Here is a 22,708-nt window from a genome sequence, read left to right as displayed (position 1 = left end):
GCAAGAGTCATAATTTTATAAAAAATACGTAGAAAAAGGCTTATGGTAGTATTCGATATTGCTTCTACGAGATGATATATAGGTACTCAAATATATATCTGCACTGTAAATAAGGAGTAGATAGTTACATTTATTTTAATTATTTAAGAGCTAAATTGCAAAATTAGCTCTGTAGGTATCTTCGTAAAAGAAATTATCTTAGCAAAGTTTCATGATGAAACATCGTTTCTATAAAACAAAAATATATAATTAATATAATTAATAAATATATAATTAGAATAAGAAGGGAGAGTGTGCGTCACGGCGAGGCCCGACCACGAACCAGTCGTGAAAATTCGTAATTATTTTGCGAAAAAATACCACCTCAGTCAGGAATCGAATCTGGATCTCCTGCTTACCGGACAGGCATCCCTTCGACTACCGAGGCATGTGATGATACTTATCGCAAATAACGTGTTTAAAATAACACGTCAACAATACAATGATACATGTGTATTGTATACGTATATTGCAATATACATAATTGAATACAGATACATATCTGCACTGTAAATAAGGAGTAGATAATCATTTTAGATCAAGTCGGAGTTAGCCCGTCACTCCTGCCGAGACCCTTAAAAGGCACTGCCATCTCGTTGCAAGCGCAGTCGATAAGATAGATCGCGATAATAACCACGCTTTTCTTCACTTGCGAATGCGTCGGTACAAGGGGACGAAGACGTATAATACCCGGGCAGCCACCTGTCACGCGCATGCGCAGGCCGTGCGTCGCGCAGGACACCTTACCGCCTGTGACGAAACAATCATCAGTGTAAATCAAAATGGCGAGTGCGAGGATGGTCTGCAACGGGTGGCAGCGTGTTTCGGTCGCGTTTGCGTTTCTCTAAATGGAACGCGCGCAATGATGTGATCCACGTGACTCGTGTCGACATTCTCGGCGACTGCGGAACCGACAATCAACGCGCCGGTCTATCGCATCTTTTTTTTTTTTTTTTTTTTCTTTTGGTCCCTTCAACACTCCAGGCGAACTCCAGCCCGTTCAGTGTGACCGGACGTCCGCACCCTCCTGCCTTAACGACGAGGTGACAGCGACGCACAGGATTTCCCGGAGCTAATCGTAAGTGTCAGTCGTTCACGTGTCGATGCATGTGTCTCGTGACAGGATCGCGGCAATGCACTTGTTGGGTGTATATCACGCAATGCTTCGCATCACGATGCGTGTGATATACTCGCGGTATACACGAACCGGAATCCGTGCCTTGCTGTCATCAATGTGACGCACCGACGTAAATACTGGGCTGTTGCGCGCGCGCGCGCCCGTCGCTGTCGACTCACGCGCGTAAACGCGCACGGCGAAAAGCGAGCTTTCCGCACTACTTCGCCCGCGGATATCTTACGTAAAGACACGATTGTGTTGTAGACTTGAAATTACACTCCGCTCGCCGTGCATGCCGTGAACTTTTCCCCCCCATAGTTTATGCGAATTGCCTTAAAGAAAAGAAAAGAGAAAAGTCGAGACTTTTTCCCCAAATTATTTTAGAATTTCGCTACTCCGCAAACATGCGATTCTTCACAACGAGAAGTAAGTCAATGTCCTGAAGAAGAAATAGATTAATCCTGATATTTGATAAGATTTGAATTTCTCTCCCTTCTCTTTCTTTTATTTTTACTGTTATTTATTATTATTATTATTATTATTATTATTATTATTATTATTATTATTATTATTATATTATTTTACACGCACAATTTCGCGATCAGATCGCGCGAAATGTGAAATTACGAACGCAGTTCAATTTCTATCGCAGAGTTCGTTAGAAAGTTCCCCGATATGTCTGGCGATATATCAATAATGGAAAAAATTGAAACGGTTAAATATCCTATAAATATTGAAATTACGCGTGAAATCGCGCGGTTCGCTCTTCATTGTACTGGGATTTCTCTGGAAATCACATCGTTGCGTATTGATTTACCGTTGAGGGCGTATTGATTTACCGACGTGGGAGCAATGGGATTCGTTAAAAAATAAAAAGAAATGTGACACGCGTCGAACGCAGCTGTCGAGAACACCTCAAGGGCTTGTACGGAACACGCGGTCGGAGTTATCGATACTCGAAGATGAATCGCGGAATAATACCGTACCTACAACTCGTTCGTGCGCATTCATCTCGTAAGTGTGCCGAGACACGCGCATTATCTCTCTATACCTACGATACTTCGAAAACGAGCTTCACGTTTTCATCATCCTCGTGCGAAACGTTGTTCATAAGATCAAATCGATATAGACGGTTTGTTTTCCCGTTGAATTAATTGCATCACATCTCACATTGGCATAGAAATAATGAGAATTATTTGAAAATCTGAATTATTTTTCGACAGATCGTTAACATACACTGAGATTATGTTCTAGGACTGTTTCTCGCTGAATTTTTCGGAAAAGCTTCCTTTTCGCGAGAGAGATAAATATAAAGATATGGGAGATTTATGCAAGATTTTCAGTTCGTGAAATTTTTCACGACTGGCTATGCCATTATCACGACACTAAACTGCGTGATGCCGCGAAAATGAACGGTTCATTCAAAGACGATGACTGTAATTCAGCGTGTCCGTGAGGTATTCGTTTCTTGCGCGAGCGGAAAGGACGTCCCATGATTTACAGCCTAGCGAGACGAATGTTTGCATCAGGCATATTGCACGAGTGAAATTACTAGAGTACACCTGCTCTCGTTGAAATTGAAAGTTAACTCATTCCATTTTAGATAGAGATATCTTCTAGACTACAACGAAATTTTGATGCGGCAAGCAAGGAGAGTCATATCGAGGTTCCATTGTAGCATTAGGTAAATACCAATAAATTCAAAATGATAAATTGCTCTACACTGTTCATCAATATATTCCTTATACTTTAATTTGCTTATCCGCAAATATAATGAATCTTCGCGGAACGTTTTGTCCAGTCTTTTATTCATTTCTTTATTATTTGTCTTCAACTTAATAAAAACATGGTATCGAACGATATAACGATAGTAATGTAAAAACAAGAAGAAAGATCTCTTCCTCATATTGAAACAAAACACTTGTATATGGCGTTATTCATAGTTTATATTACCATCGAATATTGAAAATTTTCCGATTTCTCGTTTGTATTTGACAATATGTATATTTGTAGATATATTATTTGAAATTATCTCGCAAGAGGGTGGTCCTGTGGCGCAACGGATAACGCGTCTGACTACGGATCAGGAGATTCCAGGTTCGAATCCTGGCAGGATCGAGGATTTTTTTTTCGTTTTTTTTTTTTTTTTTTTTCTCTTATCCACGTTCAATCCCATGTTTTTGTGACTCATTGTACCTTGACTGAATAGATTGTTGATTGTTGAAGATTGATGAGGATTGCGCAACCTATAACCGGTTGTGTGTACATGATGTTCAACCGAGCATCGCATCAATATATTGCGTCGGAAAAAACACAAAGCACGTAGAGCTATCGATATCGCATATCGTGCTATGTAATTGGGATAGTTTTTCTGTCGCAATTAATATCGACGCAATCAATCGCACAATTTCGTATTGAAATAATTAATGCTCGTAATTGAGACATTAAGCAATCGAAAATTACGCCCTATCTTCGAGACAAAGTTAAACGACATATTGCGATGATTTTCTGTTCTCTTTCTCAAATTTATGAAAAGGACATTTGTAATGTAAACAACGACAAAGTTATAGATTTCTTTTATTCAAGTGATAAACGCGCGTATTTCGCAGAATCGTATACAAAAATGATTTTATAAAGATTGTATATACGTACGCTTTTTAAATTTTAATGCGATTGCAGTCGCGATAAAAGTTTGAAACCCGAAGATTGATGTGCGAACTTTGTCGATGCGCCAAAGATGCCAAAAAAAAGAAAAAAAAAAAAGATTGCGATTACGCGACCATTTCCTAACACTTTTGCTTTTAAGACTTTTAGGATCGTTCGAAAAAAACGTACGTCCACAACCAGGAACGGAATTTTTTCGCAACGTCTTCCTCCAAAGAATGTCCAGAAATAGTCCACGTTCCAGACGTACGAAACTGACACCGCCCGTGTCCGACTTCCTCCATCTTTTCACGCTTCAAAGCGCATCTACAACGTCGACCAAGTATAGGTTTTCGAGATAAATTCTTTTATTCGTCTTCCGTAGCTTGGGATTTTCGTCTTTGATATTTCGAATAAGTGTCAGAGTTTGCTTTTTGATTTTGAAATTTACAGCACCTGTGATACACATAGAGTTGTCAATTTTACAAAAAGAGAAAAATCCAAATCGAGTCTCCGAAAAATTTTCCTAATCGGCCTTACTTATTTGAATATCTATTTGGAATATTTGTTTATTGTGGAATATTTATTTCTTATAATGACGAGAGAAACGTCATTCATTCGTCGATTTGCATTTTTCGTGGAATGATAATTATTTCCTTTGCTATTTCTCCAACGTCGTTTGCGGTCTCCCTCGAGCTTCCGTCGACGGTCGCAAATTTCCGCGCAGGAAGCGCCTATTTCCTCCTCTCGTCGTCACGCGAATGATCGGAACAAAATCCGAGATTTGCGCTTTACTTTCTCGATATCTATTCGCAAAAGACGAACCGTGTCTTTCGAAACGGATCGAATATCGAATAGAAAACTCATTGTGTCCATGGATTGGCGGAAAATACAGGAGATGTAGTTAAAGGAAGTGTAGCGAAAAGAATCACTTTTTTTGGAATCATCATCGAGCTTACGCGAATATGAAGCTGTCGATGATACGATGATGAAATTTCTTTTCCTACAAGAGAAAGAACTACTGGAAAGAGAAAGAATGCCGTGAGATTTTCCTACCAATTTGAAAATACATCAACGGACGTCTAAAATCTGTCGCTTTTGTTACCACTAAGGAATAAACGCAAATGCGATTAAAGAGTAAATAAGTAAGACAAAAAATGTATCATGCAATAATATGAAAAAAATAATCTATTGAATCTTTACTCGGACTTTCATCAGATTTAATTTGCCAGATTTTTAAATATTTTTGTAGTATTTTTGTGCAAGATCCGACGATGTTATGTCTGTGCCTCGAAATCTGTGCGGCGAACGCGGTTTCTTTTCCGCGTCGTGTTATCGCATGCGATTTACAGGAAAAGAAACTCTTTTTCCTCGTCGGTTTCTTTCGTTTATCTCGGCTTTTCTTCGCGCGCGATAGAGCGGCGCGTGTTACCAGCCCGTCGAGGAACTAGCCGGTCTATTCTCTTTCTCATAATAGTATCCTAGCTCGCCTGTCGTTTCGAAATAACAACGTGCGAGCATATACGCGAGAAGGCTTTACTTAAGCCTTACGGCATAAATTCGCCATTGTACGCCATGTTACATTAGAAGTGTACGGAGGAAATGCGTCAGTGATTTTCGTCATTAACGAACAGTGATAATGCGTGTATGATAATACGTGATACTCGCGTTTGTAGTACATGTAAGTCCTTTTGCCGATTAAAAGATACCTATCACAGGCCGCGTAATCTAAAGAGCCGCAACCGGTCTCCCCCTCTCCCGCCCCCCCCCCCTCCCCCAATCCCATTAAATGGATAGTTCGCCAAGCATTACGACCAAGTCGAAATGTAAAGTTGATTCATATTTATCCGCACGCTCATCCGCACTAACATGCGAAACTCCATATAAATAATCCGCCGTAAACGGAATTATCTCCCAACCTTTGGATTTTCATAATCATTCATCGAAAAACGTCAAAGTACAGTTTCTTTTCTCTATGTGCACAGAAAATGATAATAATAATCATCTTATTGAAATTAACAATTGAAAATATACAAATTGCACGTGCAGCCGTATGATTAGTTAACTTACCTCGATGATGAGGTTTTGTAAATGCAATACGGAAAAAGAGCGCGGAATTTCTGGAATTATATTAACATTCTTGATTACACTTGACGAAGAGAATTCAGTTGATGGGCGCGATGAGACGGTACTATCCTGCGACGAAAAAGAGCCGCAAATTTTTCTCTGAAACGCGCACGTCCGCGTCACAGAGGCGCGCTAATTGCAACAGCGGGACTTTGCAGTGGCACGCCACTGCACTTAAACGAATCTTCGCACTTGCATGTGTGATCGTTCACTTGCATGTGTGGCCCTCCTGTGGCCTGATCCAATCTATCACTCGCAAAAACGAACGGTTCGCCATTTCTCTGCTCTATATACATTCGGATTTAGCACTTTTTTTAAACACTCTCGTGACAAAAAATAATTTATACGGAAAACCGTGTACGCTAAAATCCTGCGAAAATATTTTATTCCGTCCGGAAAAATGAATGCCCGCACGCGATTCGAGATAAGTAGATTCCAATTCGAAATAAATGAAAAGTGTCAATGGATATAACGGTACGATATTAAATACATTATAGTATACTCCAAATATAATAATTCTCGAATTACAATACTTTGAAATAATTAATGATTCGGATATACAATGTATTATGCGATTACTGACAATTGTTACCCGTCGTTGAAAATTAGCATACGCACATTTCAACAATCTGCTCCTCGTTAAATCGATTAAAACAGGTGCTCGAAGTAGCACGGTACCGAGCAATAATTTCTAAAATAGCAATTCAGTGCAAATGTCCCTCGTATCGTATTAGCTGATAATATTTAGCCGATAATATCCTCCTTTCCTTATTATAATTTTACAATTAAATTATATTAATTATATCGTACGTGCGCGCGCGCACGATTCTGGTTCGATAGTTCGCGACACGAACTTGTGATAAACGGCTACGAAAGTGAATCTTTACTTTCGCCGGTTTTGCAACAACCCATGCGTGACTAGTATAGCTGCAGACGAGCTTTCGCTCTCGCAAATAATATATGCGTATTACAACTTATTATTCTCTCGTGAAGGTAGAAATTCGCGAATAACTATAAAAATACGCATGCTCATTTATTTATTTTTTCTTCTTCCAAGGTTTTCCATTCCCTAACGGAATGCTTTTTTGAAATTGTTTGAACGCCTGCCGTGCTCTTGAGTTAACAAACCGATGCGTCAGTTAATATTCACCATTTAAATGTTCGTGTCGGTTAAGTAATGATAACTGGTAATAGATCTTTAATTGCGCTTGCCGTATCGTCGCTGCCCGATATATCATATTGGATGTCTCATAAAATATTCTTACGTGGACTAAATTAAATATATTCGATATAAAATTAATGTAGTGCCAATATTTCACGCATTTATTCATTCTTTAATCAATTGGAAGCCACTCTCTCTTCAACGAAGAAGTTTTATTTATATAGATGCGCGAATACGGTTACTTTATATGAATACACTCACGTAACGTGTTTTTATATTTTTAATGGTTTTAATTCGTTTAATTGCAATCTGTTGCGATCTCTTTTCATATATTTTCAAATTCCCGCTTATTGTATATGCAATATTCAAAGAACGCATGTTAAGTAGAGGCAATGCCTATTACACGGTGCAATGTTCAAACAATGTACATATAGAGACAATTATTTCATGATGAAAGCCATATTCGCAATAAATTGACATCACGATTGCTTTTCATGCATCCCAAGCGGCAAGAAATAACTAGCTATCGCATCTATCGTATTTGTTAAGTATCCATCTGTCCGTGTTACATGAATAGTCCCGGACAATTTTTTTTTCTTTTTTTCTTCTCTCTCTCTCTCTCTCTCTCTCTCTCTCTCTCTCTCTCTCAGAATAATATTGTCCAATTTGTGATGATTGAAATATTATATTATATTTAACAAGATTTGAGATTGAAGTTAAGACCTGATTGTTCTTTCGACTAAAATATATTTTCAGACTTTTTGATCGGAAAATTATCAGCGATCAAAATTATCTCTAAAATAATTATTAAAAAAAACCTATAACGTTATATATTATAATGCAATTATGCTGAAGAATACACTATCTGCTAACATAGTGAACTGCTAATATAGTATTAGTACTTTATTCAAGAGAAATATGAAAGCACATCAAAATGAACAATGTATTGTAATAGTTTACTAGCTTATTCCGCGCTTAGTATCAATTAAATGCTCTCCCCCCTTCTCCCCCTCTCCCCTCCACTCATCGCCCCTCTTTTTGTAATGTAATTAATTGTATAATAACCTCTAAAACAAGGCAAGTGTGACCGAAAATGTTCTGAACCAATTTATGAATCGAAGCCATCAGTCAGATTAGATTAGAGATCGCGCATGATAAATTATGCTTACAAATCATAATTTAGCAAACCGAAATTTTCGATGCAATTCGGCCGTTGTTAATTAATGTTTGGACTTACGAGAAAGATTCCGTATACCGGATGATCAATTTTTACATTTCCGAGTTCCACTTTCGCGGGATCAATACGAATATAATTGTCATTTGGATGAACTCTACCGAACTTTTGATCATCGATAGGGAGAATTTCATCTTTACTTTCTCCCTTTCATATACGACGATGAATTTACTAATATTTGCAAACGTTTGCAATGACAAACAGGGTAGCAAATGGACTTGCTACTTACTTCTGTTTGTTCGCATTTTTATGCGAATTTTTATTCCTACAAACGTACAACGGTTAATATAACGATTGATGATTATTATAGATTTAAAAGAGTGTAAATCAAATTTATGATCGTTCCGACGAATGTCTTCGAAAGTAATAATCGAGAAAAAATGTACCTTTTTAAAATAAACCTATAAAGTTATATTATGATTACACACACACACACACACACACACACACACACGCGCGCGCGCGCGCGCGCGCGCATCGCTTAAGTATACAAGGACAAAATTCAATCGGTCGAACGATGTGAGGAGGGGCAAAGCAATGGGGGCAAAGCGAGAATTTTCGCAAAGCGAGGAGAAAAATACGAGGAGCAACACGAAGATTGCTCCGTTGAACGATGCCGCTCTCCGAAGGCATTGCAACAGTAAACGTGTACGTGGAAGACAATGGGCTCCAAGAATATGTTTCGCGTCAGGTGAAACTGTTACAAAGAATAGGTCAGACCGTCTGAAAATCTGCCTCGTAGAAACCTCTTGCGTCGGACAAGATTTCCATCGTAATACTTTGCGATCGTCACGCTGATAATCCTTCGACGAGTAGCAAGTAAGCAAGTTTCGTGATGTGTAACAATCGGGATGCGGAGTCGAGAGGTCAGTTTTCGTAGAATTTCAACAAATAAGATATTAGAAATATTAACAGCGCGAAGATGTTTGAATGGAATATTAATTAATTATGTTATACGATGTTTGCTATTGTCTTGATTAATCTTGATTAATCGTCTCGATTGTGCATCTTTTACATACGAGCGATAGATAAAGATAATTCATTTTTATTCGACGAATTGCCAAATGAAAGTTAGCAGTTTTAACACGGGAGAGATACGGAGTTTGTTACAATTGAATATTACCTCGTATTTTAATTTTGCTATTCATGTGCGAATGTAATTACGAAAGTTGTATAACGTTGAGTATAGAGTAGTGTGTAGAGTAGTGCACATTTAATCTGATCAACCTCGTTCGAGTCATGTCGTTAAAGCGATATTGCAGCGCGAATATTGCAGAATTATGCAATTTCGAAAAAACATATATCGCGTGATATAGTTTATATATTCAATAAATCTATATTTTTATATAATTTTTTAGGTCGTAATGAAAAATATTACGTGGACATAGTTTCATCTTTGTTTTACCAAATTTATATGATGACATTATAACGTTTCTGCTGTACATTTATTTATAATTCCAGTCGTATCATTCTCTAATTAATCTCGACTAATTCTCTGTAAAATATCGCAAAAATATATAATACAATTTGTAAAACACTGCATTAAAAACACTGATAAAATACATATCTATACGCATATGAAATATCTATACATATATGAAATTTTAATCGCGCTTTTCTCTTTTTTGTCGTTGAAAAGTTTGGAGACGATGAAACGATGAGCGTTCCTTAGGAATATCAATCACGCGCTATGTATCGTCATCTTTAATTTTCACAAGTTTTCACACTTCTAACTAGACTTGAAATTGCAAATTCGCCTTACTTTTTCAACGGCCGGGATTCCCACGCGTGATATACTTTTACGTAAGGTTAATTGGGCAGAAAAGCGCTCTCGCGTACTTTGTATGTGCATCCCACAATCGCGCGTTTTAAAATACAGTGAAACTTCTTCGGAGGAGAATTAGATTATTATCGGAGGATGCGTGCGAGAATTATATCGTGAATATAACATCGGAAATTATCAGGCCGTGCTTATATATAATACGATAAAATAATAACTGCCGCTCTTGTCGATGGCTAAAGGCTCGCGGAAAGCGACTGACGTTCCCTTTAACGCGTAAGTGATTTCATTCTTTCCGAGGCTCGGCTGCGTACCATTGCGCCAGTTATTATTTTCAGCTTGACTAAATTTTAATTTTAAATCACTTTTCGCAAGATCGTTCATGAAGAAACGCTAGAAATCTAGATAGATTAACCTTGAAGCTGTAATTTTTAAGCTGTAAAATTCTTTCCGATTCCTACATACTACTACATACTACTACATTATACATTATACATTTGTGTGCATTTGTTCAGATTTAATCACGTTCTCGCAATTGGATGTATTATTTATTAAGAAATGAATTTTTCTCTACATCTTAGAGATGTAGAGAAGCTCGTGGCATATGTGTTTAAATGTGTCGTAATCTTTCATAAATTCGCGATATCATAAAATTCTGTTTTTCCTATGCTTTACGAATTACACGTCGAATAGTCTGCCACGCGTCGTATGTAATGTAGTACGCCTGTTCTTTATCGCTGCACCGACAGAAAAAGATTGCGATAAAACTTTTGCAGCGCAGTTGCACCGGCACACGCGATAACCGACACCCGCATAAAAAGGCATAAAATCGAAAATGTTGTTTGGTTATGATGATATCCCGTTCTGGGATCTTCAACTGGGTGGAATGAATTTGAGATACGCCACCGATACGCATAGAATGCACGTACCTCGATACTTTGCGAAGTGGTCAGTTGTAGGTGTAAGCACTCGATTCTTCAAGTTAGTAGCCGTTAGTAGCCAGTTTGGAAAATCGAAATAATCAACATGATCAGAAGTTAGTTGGCTCCGCCAGCCGCGCTGAAATTGAGGTCGTTTCGTACCTCTTGTAGATCACGGCGCGGATCACTTCGCTTCAATAATGATAGAAAAGCGGAGACGAGTAATCGCGGAGTATTCGCGACCATTAGCTTCGCACGGGTTGCGCTAATGCGCCCGATAATTCGTGTTCATCGAGCACTCGGCAGCACGAGATTCGACGGCAAATCGCAATTTACTTTGATGTCCTCGCGTTAGCCCCACTTCTCCTCTTCATGAGCATTAATCCGATCGGTGATTAGCCCCCCCTCCCCGCCTTTCTTTGCCTTTGTATCATACTTTATGTATTTCGAGTGGAAGATGAGATCTTGAGAATTGCTACAGAGTGCAAAGGGACGATTGCTGAAAGTAGAATATCGTAAAAACATCTTTGTCCGCCGTGTTAACGAGAGAGTTCTCAGAAGTGTAAAAGAATCTCTGATTTTTTTATTATATACAACTGACTAGGTTAGGAAAATATTAAATTAATACGAATTAACGAATGTCAGTTTAATCAGTATAATACGATAATTCAAGGTATTTATTTATTTTTTCGATATACAATTTTTATTCATTTTTTTTCATAAATAAATTATTATACTTTGGCGTTTAATTTTAATTTTAATTCGAGACTATAGTTTGTTTTTTCTAAAACACACACACACACACACACACACACACACACACACACACACACACACACACACACACTCTGATGTGAAATTCATTACAATGCTTATATTCTTAAATTCAATTGAGATTAACCTTCAATTGAGATAAACATATAGAAAGTGAATCAAGTGCAAAGAAACGAGTTTCCATTCGACGCTGTTTTTTATCGCGGCCTTCCCGCGAGATCTTGCAGCACGATTAAGAAGCGAATACGCATTTCTATTTCATTTGCTTCGACGATTATATCCTGTCGCGCACTTGTTTCATTTTTTCCAAACGTTTCTATATCCGATTATTGCCTGCGGGCGATTACAGGCAATAATCGCGAACATTAAAATTTTCACGCGTCAGAATCGCGCATTATATTTAAATAACTTATTAATCAATTATTAAATTATTATATAATATTTCTTATTTTATAACGATGTCAGAGTCAAGGTTTACTGCTGTGAAAGGTGCGAAGGTTGCAATTTAGCACATTGATTACCTCGGCTATGTGACTCGATGTTGCAATTTGGTAGCATTATATCATGGATAATAAATTGCATTGCAGTGACGTCTCTCAGTGACGTGTGAAATAAATAGGATAATAGTCTACGAACAACACGGAAAACTATGAGCACGATAGATCGTGGACGTAGCCTTGGACGCGACGAGATGCGTGCAATAGAGAAATTAGAGATTTTACGAGAATCGCGCGACGTTAATTTACGTTTTAAGCCTACTTGTCCCCGACTCGGAGAACTTGGCACACGACGGTCGTTGAACTCCAATTACACATTGCTGCGCGAACCGCAAGACGGCCAATCTTTTTTTCTTTTACGAGCTTTCACGGAGAGTATGTAAACAGCACGCGATAGAAGCGAATTTATTAAATCAATTATCTCTTTAGTCTGAAAACCAAGTGGAACGGAACGCAGAGCATATAGGGAAATAAACCTCCCACGTGGATTTGCGATAAGCTCTCGCATCTTAAAAATTGTCCTAAAAATTTTTTCGATGTTCAAATTTCCATTGATATTAAGTTTTTGAATTCTCGAGAGCATTGGAACGTAGAAACGTTGGAAATGTGATTCGAGCTGTGTATTAAAAATGAATTTGCCAGTATAAAAAGACTTGATTTTTTACAAATATTGCTAATCTAAATGAAAATAGTAAAAACGACAAGCGACTTTATAATATTAATAATAATATAATTTTGCAATGAGAATAATTTTTATGAGACAAAATGGAGTAATTTTAAGCGTAATGAAAAATTGATGGGACACGTTCTCTCTACTAACGTGTGCGCGCTTGCTTGCTTGCTTGCTTGCTTGCTTGCTTGCTTGCTTGCTTGCTTGCTTGCTTGCTTGCTTGCTTGCTTGCTTGCTTGCTTGCTTGCTTGCTTGCTTGCTTGCTTGCTTGCTTGCTTGCTTGCTTGCTTGCTTGCTTGCTTGCTTGCTTGCTTGCTTGCTTGCTTGCTTGCTTGCTTGCTTGCTTGCTTGCTTGCTTGCTTGCTTGCTTGCTTGCTTGCTTGCTTGCTTGCTTGCTTGCTTGCTTGCTTGCTTGCTTGCTTGCTTGCTTGCTTGCTTGCTTGCTTGCTTGCTTGCTTGCTTGCTTGCTTGCTTGCTTGCTTGCTTGCTTGCTTGCTTGCTTGCTTGCTTGCTTGCTTGCTTGCTTGCTTGCTTGCTTGCTTGCTTGCTTGCTTGCTTGCTTGCTTGCTTGCTTGCTTGCTTGCTTGCTTGCTTGCTTGCTTGCTTGCTTGCTTGCTTGCTTGCTTGCTTGCTTGCTTGCTTGCTTGCTTGCTTGCTTGCTTGCTTGCTTGCTTGCTTGCTTGCTTGCTTGCTTGCTTGCTTGCTTGCTTGCTTGCTTGCTTGCTTGCTTGCTTGCTTGCTTGCTTGCTTGCTTGCTTGCTTGCTTGCTTGCTTGCTTGCTTGCTTGCTTGCTTGCTTGCTTGCTTGCTTGCTTGCTTGCTTGCTTGCTTGCTTGCTTGCTTGCTTGCTTGCTTGCTTGCTTGCTTGCTTGCTTGCTTGCTTGCTTGCTTGCTTGCTTGCTTGCTTGCTTGCTTGCTTGCTTGCTTGCTTGCTTGCTTGCTTGCTTCCGGTCTTTCGAAATATCGCACATAGCAAGATTGCATCGAGTCGCGGTTTTTGCCTTTTACTCACTCGATCGCCTATTCAAGGAGTGAAATTTCAATCCTAAATTTTTATTTTCAATGTCGATGACGTTTGCGCACGATCGATCAGCGGCAATAATGCCGCTGGATTTAACGGCGGGATTATTAGCGCGTTTATAATTGGACACGTTGCGCATCCTTTCGGTCTGAAAATGAAGTAGGGCGCGACCCCAACACGCGGAAGTGGAATTACGCAACGCGCGAAATGCAGCGCGTTTTTCTTTTTCTGCTTGCGCTCCACGCGCAATTTTATACCTTAATCTTAACGGCACCTTAACCGGAATCGTATTCGCGAAGCGCATGTTCTAATTGTTTGTGTTGTACGAAGCGTATTAACAGCGACGCGTTAGCATCGACCCAGTGGAGTACTTATTCGTTATCCTTCTGATCTCGAAGCGAAATGGAACGCGGCATAACGCCGCTAATCGCGATTCTAATCGGATCTGTAGTTAAATCACACGAAATTCATTCATTCGGGCCGGCATTTATCGCGAGATAAACAGACGTATACCTCATTTACGAAAAGTCGCGATTTCATGCTGTAGCATTATCGCAGTATCCGTGTACATGTATCCGTGTCGCATATGCCATCATTCCGTATCATCGCTATCCGTGGGTTAAACGGCGGAAACAAGTGTAAGAAAAAAGTGTCTTCCGTTCGTGCTGCTTCCAAGACGATTTCAACACGGACGTCAAGTCGCGAAAGACACGTAGCGTTAAACGGACGCCAAGCATCAACAAAAATAACCGATATTTTTAAAAGAACGCATATATATATATATATATATATATATATCTTTTAAATAATTTTTTATAAAATGTAAAACTTTACAACTAACAAAAATTTTTAATATTAAAATTACTTAAAATAATATACCTACGTATCCATTTAAGAACATTGCTTGATTTTGTTCACATGTGATATCCATTTTCTTCCATCTCGTTTTGAATAAAAGTGCGTCGCACGTCGGAAAGTATTGGCAAAATTTTTCTCTTTTCGTCCCTGTGCCTTATCCTTTCGCGCGCGTTACAACGTACAAGGTCGCGTTTCCGGTTCATGAATGAAGTCACGCCGATGCGCAGGGTGCGGAGCTGTCAACGAGGTGGACTGGACTTTTGTCGCCCAGGAAAGAGGTGCGGCTCAGCTGTCGCGTCTTTTATTCCAGCATCTTTATTAAGCCGAATTACCAATGGAAAAATCGCACGCACGGCATCCTCCGCGTGCTTCTTCCTTCGAGACTTGAATTCACCACTGCGAGCCGTATTCACGCAAAGATGCGACCGGTTACAACCGGGAGAGCACGACCGGCTTGACTAACTGTACATGGAGGAGTGTCGCTCGCATGCTCCTTAATTCTGCAATTATTTTGTCCAAGAAACTTGGCTGATACAGCCTCTATAGGACGGGGGACTAAGAGTTTAGATCCTGCGTAGACATTTTTAATGTCGGGATTCTATATGTGGAATCAGTCGAAAGTTTATCTATGACTTTTACTTTTGCTCGCTTTATACGTCTACGACATTTGTCTGCGATAAGGGATTAATTTTATATTTAGTCTTTAAGTTTGTTAATAAATTAATTAATTATATTATTTTAGAGAGAAAATTTTGGGATTTTTGTGCAAATTTTCGATTTCTTCGAAATTTCAAAGCTATAATTACGAATTTTTGCAACGTATCAAAGTATCAAAGGATTCCTCATATCGGCAAATATGAATATGAATAGTAAAATGTTAATGTTATAACCAATTAAAAATAAAGTTTCGATCGAATTGAATATTTTAAGGGAATTTATTTATATTAATTGTGATTACTACGCACGACTTTGTGGGAATTCGCTTTTTCCTCTAGCGATAAAATTAAAAAATAGTGTGTCATGTTCGATCTTTAAGTAAGTACCGCCGTGAAATAGTATTCGTATCACGTCGCAAGTCGCAACTGATTGCAGTCAACGGAGCATAACCATCGCACTGCCATATCCTGCTGTTTAACAATCGCATTTTTCCGTCATGTTTTGTATACGTGCACAAAACTTTGGTAAAAATGCACTATGGATGTATATTTTAAATAAAATTAATTGATAAAAATATACTATCTCGATACGCGACATTATTCTTTACATTGCCTGAAAATTTCTTAAAACTATAAAAGTTTCTTTTATAAGCAACACTATCACATAAGATAACAATTAATTGTGATATTTACTTTCAAGTACAGTTTTGCCATACAGTATTTTTTATTGAGAGTTTGATTTCAATACCTTAAAGATTAAAATAGAAGGACTCTTTTAATTAGAAAATACAAATAAAAAATGACAATAAGGAAGTCAAGCGCAGTAAATGAGGCGCAAATAATTATCCGCTAAATTCTATCTGTATTTGAGGTTTTTCTTACATCCAGACGTTTCGATCCGATAACGTTTCGATTTTCGGATCGCCTTCAATAAATAAATATATCCATAATAAAGAATAGTTTGACACGTATTAGTCCGCGACTTCGCCGATTCGCATCGATAAACGCAATAGTGCGATAGGCTCTCGAGAGCCTCAGTCCAAACAGTATGATGTAGGAGACACCGATGTATGATCAATATCATTTGAACCATTTATAACATTTATAATATTCAACAAATAAAGTTTTTTGATGTGTCAAAAAGTTAGGAGAACAAGGAATTGTGTTGGAGACTCTCACCTCGATGATATCGCCAATTATAACAATAAAATGTACACGTGGAAATAAATACTGAATATTGCAATAGCGTGGTCACAAAGATATAAGAAATAAAAAAAATTTTTAACAGAGAAATAAGATAGTCGGTAAAATAGTCGGTTAGTAAAAAGAAAAAAAGCAAATAAATGTCTTAACTGTTTCGTGTCAATTATTAAAATGTAAAAAGATAAACAACAAGGATAGAAAGTAAAAAATTGTTATGAAGAAAAGTACGATCACACGCTTATATATTGTTTATAACAGGGATGTACGTACATATGGCTAAGAAATGTCTGTGTCTGTTTGCAAATCGATATCATTTTTTTGTTGTGTGATATGTATCATTAATCTCTAGAATTAATCGTTTATTGCAATTTTTTTCTACCGCATACCAAAACTTTCACGTTAGCAATCGAAATCGTGTCCTGTGTGTATCCTGTGATCAGTAATGTGACTGAATGTGTGGAGATATTCCACCTTAAGTGACTTCGATGTTCATTAATTCTCATTTTCAATTGTCTACCGGTCTGTCTCACCTCACGTAAGATGCATCGCAATCCGTGCATTGTAGCTTGTAAAGAATTTTTTTTTTTTTTTTTTTTTTTTTTATCCAAAAGTGGAAGGGGACTTTTCGTACTCTAATAAAATCGTTTAATTTATTGATACTGTAAATGGCTAATTTATATTTTCTGTATCTTTTAACATAGTTTGATTTTACATCTATAAGATGTTTTATACTTCATTTCTCACGACTTGTAAACTTATATGCAGCCGCAGTATGTGTTCGAATTTATGAAACAGACCAAAAGCCTGCTTTTGCTGCAGATACTGATACTCGGGTATTATTAGGATTAGACTTAAAATTGTATACGAGCGTTCGAAGTATCGGTCGACCAACCACACCGCGGTCCATCATAATTTCAATCTTGCATCACGTTTATTCGGCAAGATTATGCGTACATTGATGTGCGTATTCGAAAATTTGGCAATTGTATACAGCTATGAATGACGAGAGCATTCGATTCCAAAGCGAGAATATCCCAAATGTTTTTGAATCAACGCATTTTGAAATTTCTTGACGGAAATTTTCTTGATATTTCGATGAGCGAAACACTCCTTTCTATAATAATGCTCGGAATGCGATAAAGACATAAAAGAAAAACTCGGATCGCTATCAAGTTAGGTATACGAAAAATACCAATACGATACGTAAAAGGGACTTTTGCCATTCCTTTTATTCCTACTATCTCGCCGTCCGTTGTATACTTGGGGAAGCTGGTATCACTTTTAAAATTCCTCAATGACTCACAGATTTCGCGATTAAGCAACACGATTGGTTACAGATTACTCACCGGTTTTTAACCGGTTTTTAACCTTCTCTCCGGGTAAACGAAGCGGGTACATCAACGTTCGTTCGTCAACTGGCTTAAACTCACCGGAAATGAACCAGTGCAGCGATATTTAATAGATTACATTTTAATAGATTTGCAGAAAGAATTGCGCGATGACCATCCTTCGCATTCGTTGATACACACAGGTGTACTAGTACATATAGGTATTTTCTTGTATTTGCAGATTCATCCAGATGACGCGATGACGCTACATTGGTGGATGCACTGGTTCTGGGTTACCGCGCAATTTCTTGGTGAGTCATCATCATTCCGATTGTTTGTCAAAGAACATTTTAACATAGAATTAAAAGACTTTTCCATCTTATCAGCCAGTAATTATCTTAACCATCTTTAATCGTGTGTCTTTTATTTTACTATTTCATCTTTAATTAATTGTTTTCCTTTAACTTTCTTCAGACAGATCAATACTACTAAGACTCGGGCAACTTTTTGAAATCTACTGCTGTAACTAGATCACTTTGCGCAGTCGAATTACGTGTGTATCGTCGAGCATATGAGTGAATCGTCGCAAGAAATGAAACTAAATGAATTTCATTTCTCGTTAGATGACTTATTAAACTTATTATCATTCAAATGATAATTTATCGCATTATTGATCGCATGATTGATTCTACTCTCTTTTTATTTTATTACGATTGGTTACAATGACATTTTATTATATAGAATTATTTATACCGTATGTATACCGTATACATACGTATACGTATATCTAAAATCGCAAATAGTTACAGTTTAAATAAGTTTTTTTATATATAATATAATATAAATTTGATTTTATTACAAATTTAATTATTACTTGATATTATTATATAAATTGGAGAAAAGAGAAGAGAAAAGAAGGGGGAGGGGGGAGAGAGAGAGAGAGAGAGAGAGAGAGAGAGAGGAAGAAAAACGATATTCAATTAAATTCTCTCGTTAAGAAAGAATTAATTCTTTTTCTCAAACAACGCAATTGTACAAAACACTCCTTGTGTTTAGCTTTTTACATTCTACTTTACTCAAATTCTTCTCAGCGAGAAAGCGCGAGCAAGGAAAGAGCAAGGAAGAAGCGGTTACATTTATTTACATAATAATCTAATAATTATTTACGTAATTCAATCTCGTTTAACGAGATTTCACGTGATCTTTCTTTTTCAGTCATTTTTGGGAATCCCTTGCCGTCTACCACGTCGGATCCCGTCGACCGGTCTCAGCCGTCTCCTCCGAGGGCGACATCCTCGTCGATCGAGATCGAAGATTATCGTACGTCCAAGTCAACTAGATCGAGTTTTCGCATCGCTAAGGCTATCGGTCTTTATTCCCAGACGAATACGGCCGTGGTGCCCGACAGGCAACAATCGCCATCCGTCACTACCATCGACTCGTTGTTGACCGCGTTGGAAGCGGTACGCGTTGGAGGTACCGTCTCTGGAGCGAGCGTTCAGGAAACGATCGAGTTAGGTAACATACGCGGTAACATCTCCAACGTCGAGCCGCTCGTCACAACGTCGACACCGCAACGCATCGCGGAGAACATCGAGAGAATCAGGAACTCGACCACGAGGAAGGATAGCAAGATCACGTGGATTCTGACGACGAATAAGCCATCGAGTAGAACGAAGTACGATCAGAAGGAGAGAAATCAATCTAGCGGCGCTAGCAGGAACGTCAGCTTCGAGGAAGCCGAGGATCTGACTGTGCTACCTCTCCAAGAAGAAATGACAAAGGTCGATCTGAACAGAACGAGATCCTCCTTGGTAACGTCCTTGTCCGCGGCCGAGACTAATACCGCTAATACCCCGATCAGAGCGTTCAATCGGTCCGAAGATGAGATCGAGATCGACGAGGAGGGGATGGCTCAAACGCAACACTTTGCTACGGCGGCGACTATCCTTGAAGGTAAAGAGTTTCAGAGAAACCTGTGTTACAATGCGAAAATAAAAATAAGAATGATCCCGCGAGAATGAATTAACGATCGCACGATGTGCTTATCTCGCGAAAGATAAGAAAGTACCATTGTTGTATTTTAATTAACGTTGATGCTGACATTGACCTCCTTTCTTATAGAAGCTGATGCTCTATTTTGTTCTCTCTATTCTCGCTCTAGTCTTTAATCGAATTTAACGAATTTAACGAATTTCACTTAAACGATAAACGATAGAGTTTTAGTAACAACAAATAATCGTAGGATGTTCTAGAATTGTCATCAAGATTTTACGAGATGCGAGAAAAAAAATTTTGGGCGCTTGGAATTTTTTATAACTTGATGCTATGAATCAAACAGTTGGCGCAGTTGGCGCGAGCGAATCCACTCGTCTGAGCAGAGCAAGGAATACTTTCATCACGCAGCACTTCCAGAGAGATCAAATGCAGGGGGACAATCAACCATCTGATTATAATGACACCGGTAATAGCAGTGAAAATACGCAGCAAAGTTCGACAACATCCGCTGCAGGTATAGCCGCTATTACAGGCAGTTGTCTAGCGACTGTAGCTCTACTCAGTACAATGGGTAGTCTCGGATTCATTATATACAGGTAATGAACACGTAATGCGAATTTAATTATATCTTCATTCGTTAGCTGCGTCCATTCTTTAACTCCCTTTTTTCAGGCGCAAATACTTGAATCCTCCGCAAACCTTGAACAGTGATAAATGCAGCAATCCTGATAGCTCCGGTTACATCGACGATTCCACTATCCGCGTTAGTACTACTACTATTATTATGCTATTTATGCTTTATTTTATATGTTACTTACTATATACTTGCTATATTACTTTACATGTTATTTACTATATATACTATTATATAGTATACATAAATATTTGAATATATAAAGTCAGGAATTTAAACGAGCCTAAAATATAAACAAACAAATACATTTTTAACTCGAGACCGTCATTTTGTAAAATTTATTCTTATCTTTATCATTTATTTTATTGAGCCAACCAAGAAAAACAGTAAAATTTTTATTCATGAAAATTATTATGAAAGTATCTTATATTTATTTACAGGATAACTCGGAAGAGATGTACAGTTTGGATAACGACTCGTTCTTAAATTCGCTAGAGGCAATGACAATACAGAATTATTGGACGGACAGTGTGAAGCATACGAAGCTATGACAAAAGAAGATAACCCATCCCGGAAAGAGAATCGAGACGTTCAGCATTTCCGATGGTGAAGCACACGAGCAAGTTTCTCTGCTTGAGCAATAGTACTTACACGCCCTAGACGACCGTATTCTTTCTCTGTCGGAAATTTCGTTGCCCGGCGTATATCCGGAGGCAATGAATATATATGCGGCGTTTATACGAGAATTATTAGTCAGTCTTGATGGGTTGCATCAAACGTAATTATCTTGAATATTGTTACTCTGTACGAAGTGAAAAAAATTTCTAGATCAAAATTGCGAGATGACGTGCATTTGTAAATGTCGTTTCTCGACGTGTTGATTTCAACGTCACTTCCATCGTTCCTATATTTTTCTACGACGCATGCGACCGACAAAGTCACGCTTAGGCGAAAAGTGACGAGATCCTTGAATATTTCCATTAACAATATAGTGCAATAAAGATGAAAATTGATGTACTTTATTATTAAATTAATGTAATATTATTCTAGAAAAGTAAGAGTACAAATAAGGCTACGTTAGTCCATAGCTAGAATTTTCGCTAAATTAAAAAAAGAAGATTAATTTAATAAGGATATTGAAGTAATGTCCCTACGAGTATTTGTGTGTGTGTGTGTGTGTGTGTGTGTGTGCGCACGCGCGCGCGCGCGTGCTCTGGTGTGCACGCGTACACGCACACACACGCACACACACACACACACACGCGCGCGCGCGCGTGTACAATGCTTCCAACAATGCGGATTGCATTCGTATGTACAATATATTTACGTACTTACTGGTGGTCCTTTTATCCTTGGATTTGAATGCCAGGATCTTCTACAGTCTCACTTTGAAATTACGATTGTGGTGATTAGCACGGCCATATTGACGCGGTCGCTTAATCAAATAGCTTAAATATTTTCGAAGATTGGATTTACGGAAGATCGGACCAAATCATACGTAGATCTAGCTTTACGCCTTACATATCCAGCAGAAATATTGATTCATGTTTTCCATTACGAGAAATCTAGCTTGTACCTATGTACATACGTACCGTTGTAATATTTTATGTATATTATAAATATACAAATCTGCCGTTGCGCCAAGTGAGGCGCGATTAATTTTAAATAGCTTTACCATTTATCCAGATATATTTCTATACACCTGAAGAGAGGAGGGGAAACAGAGGAGAAACGGAAGATCCATTGTGATAGATCGTAGCGTTTAATAAGTAAAATTATCACTGATTCGTTTACGTAACGGTAACGGTTGTGAATAAATACGTTCGTGTATTATATATACATTCCTACCGTCCCTTCCTTCATCTGTAATCTTTGCTTTTAATATATTTGTTTCGACTTGACGTTTAAACGTTGTCTAAATTTTTAAAAGCATTTAGATTATGATCTTTTTACAATAGTAAAAAATAATGTGTAACATATAAGCGTAGTTTGTTTCAAAAACTTATTTAAATAAATCTCAAAACTGCTAAACCTCAACTATATTTGTA

The 22,708-nt window shown here is 38.1% G+C and overlaps 1 protein-coding gene and 1 non-coding gene across 2 annotated transcripts; both read left to right on the top strand.

Annotated features, from left to right (window-relative positions):
* The first annotated feature begins 803 nt into the window (after positions 1 to 803).
* Positions 804 to 22,697, top strand: LOC105429591 (uncharacterized). Its single transcript, XM_011642680.3, has 6 exons — positions 804 to 1,117; positions 18,270 to 18,339; positions 19,244 to 19,984; positions 20,370 to 20,622; positions 20,699 to 20,789; positions 21,101 to 22,697. The coding sequence occupies exons 2-6, from the start codon at positions 18,288 to 18,290 to the stop codon at positions 21,209 to 21,211; spliced, it is 1,248 nt and encodes a 415-aa protein (XP_011640982.2). The 5' UTR covers positions 804 to 1,117; positions 18,270 to 18,287; the 3' UTR covers positions 21,212 to 22,697.
* Positions 3,202 to 3,274, top strand: TRNAR-ACG (transfer RNA arginine (anticodon ACG)). Its single transcript has one exon. It is a non-coding gene; the product is annotated as a tRNA-Arg (tRNA).
* Positions 22,698 to 22,708: the final 11 nt, after the last annotated feature.

The sequence above is a fragment of the Pogonomyrmex barbatus genome, unplaced genomic scaffold, assembly GCF_055798465.1.
Source record: "Pogonomyrmex barbatus isolate J1 unplaced genomic scaffold, ASM5579846v1 scaffold3, whole genome shotgun sequence".
In the NCBI taxonomy this organism is placed as follows: Eukaryota; Metazoa; Arthropoda; class Insecta; order Hymenoptera; family Formicidae; genus Pogonomyrmex; species Pogonomyrmex barbatus.
Note: the sequence above shows the minus strand (reverse complement) of the source record. Positions and strands in the feature narration are given on the sequence as shown.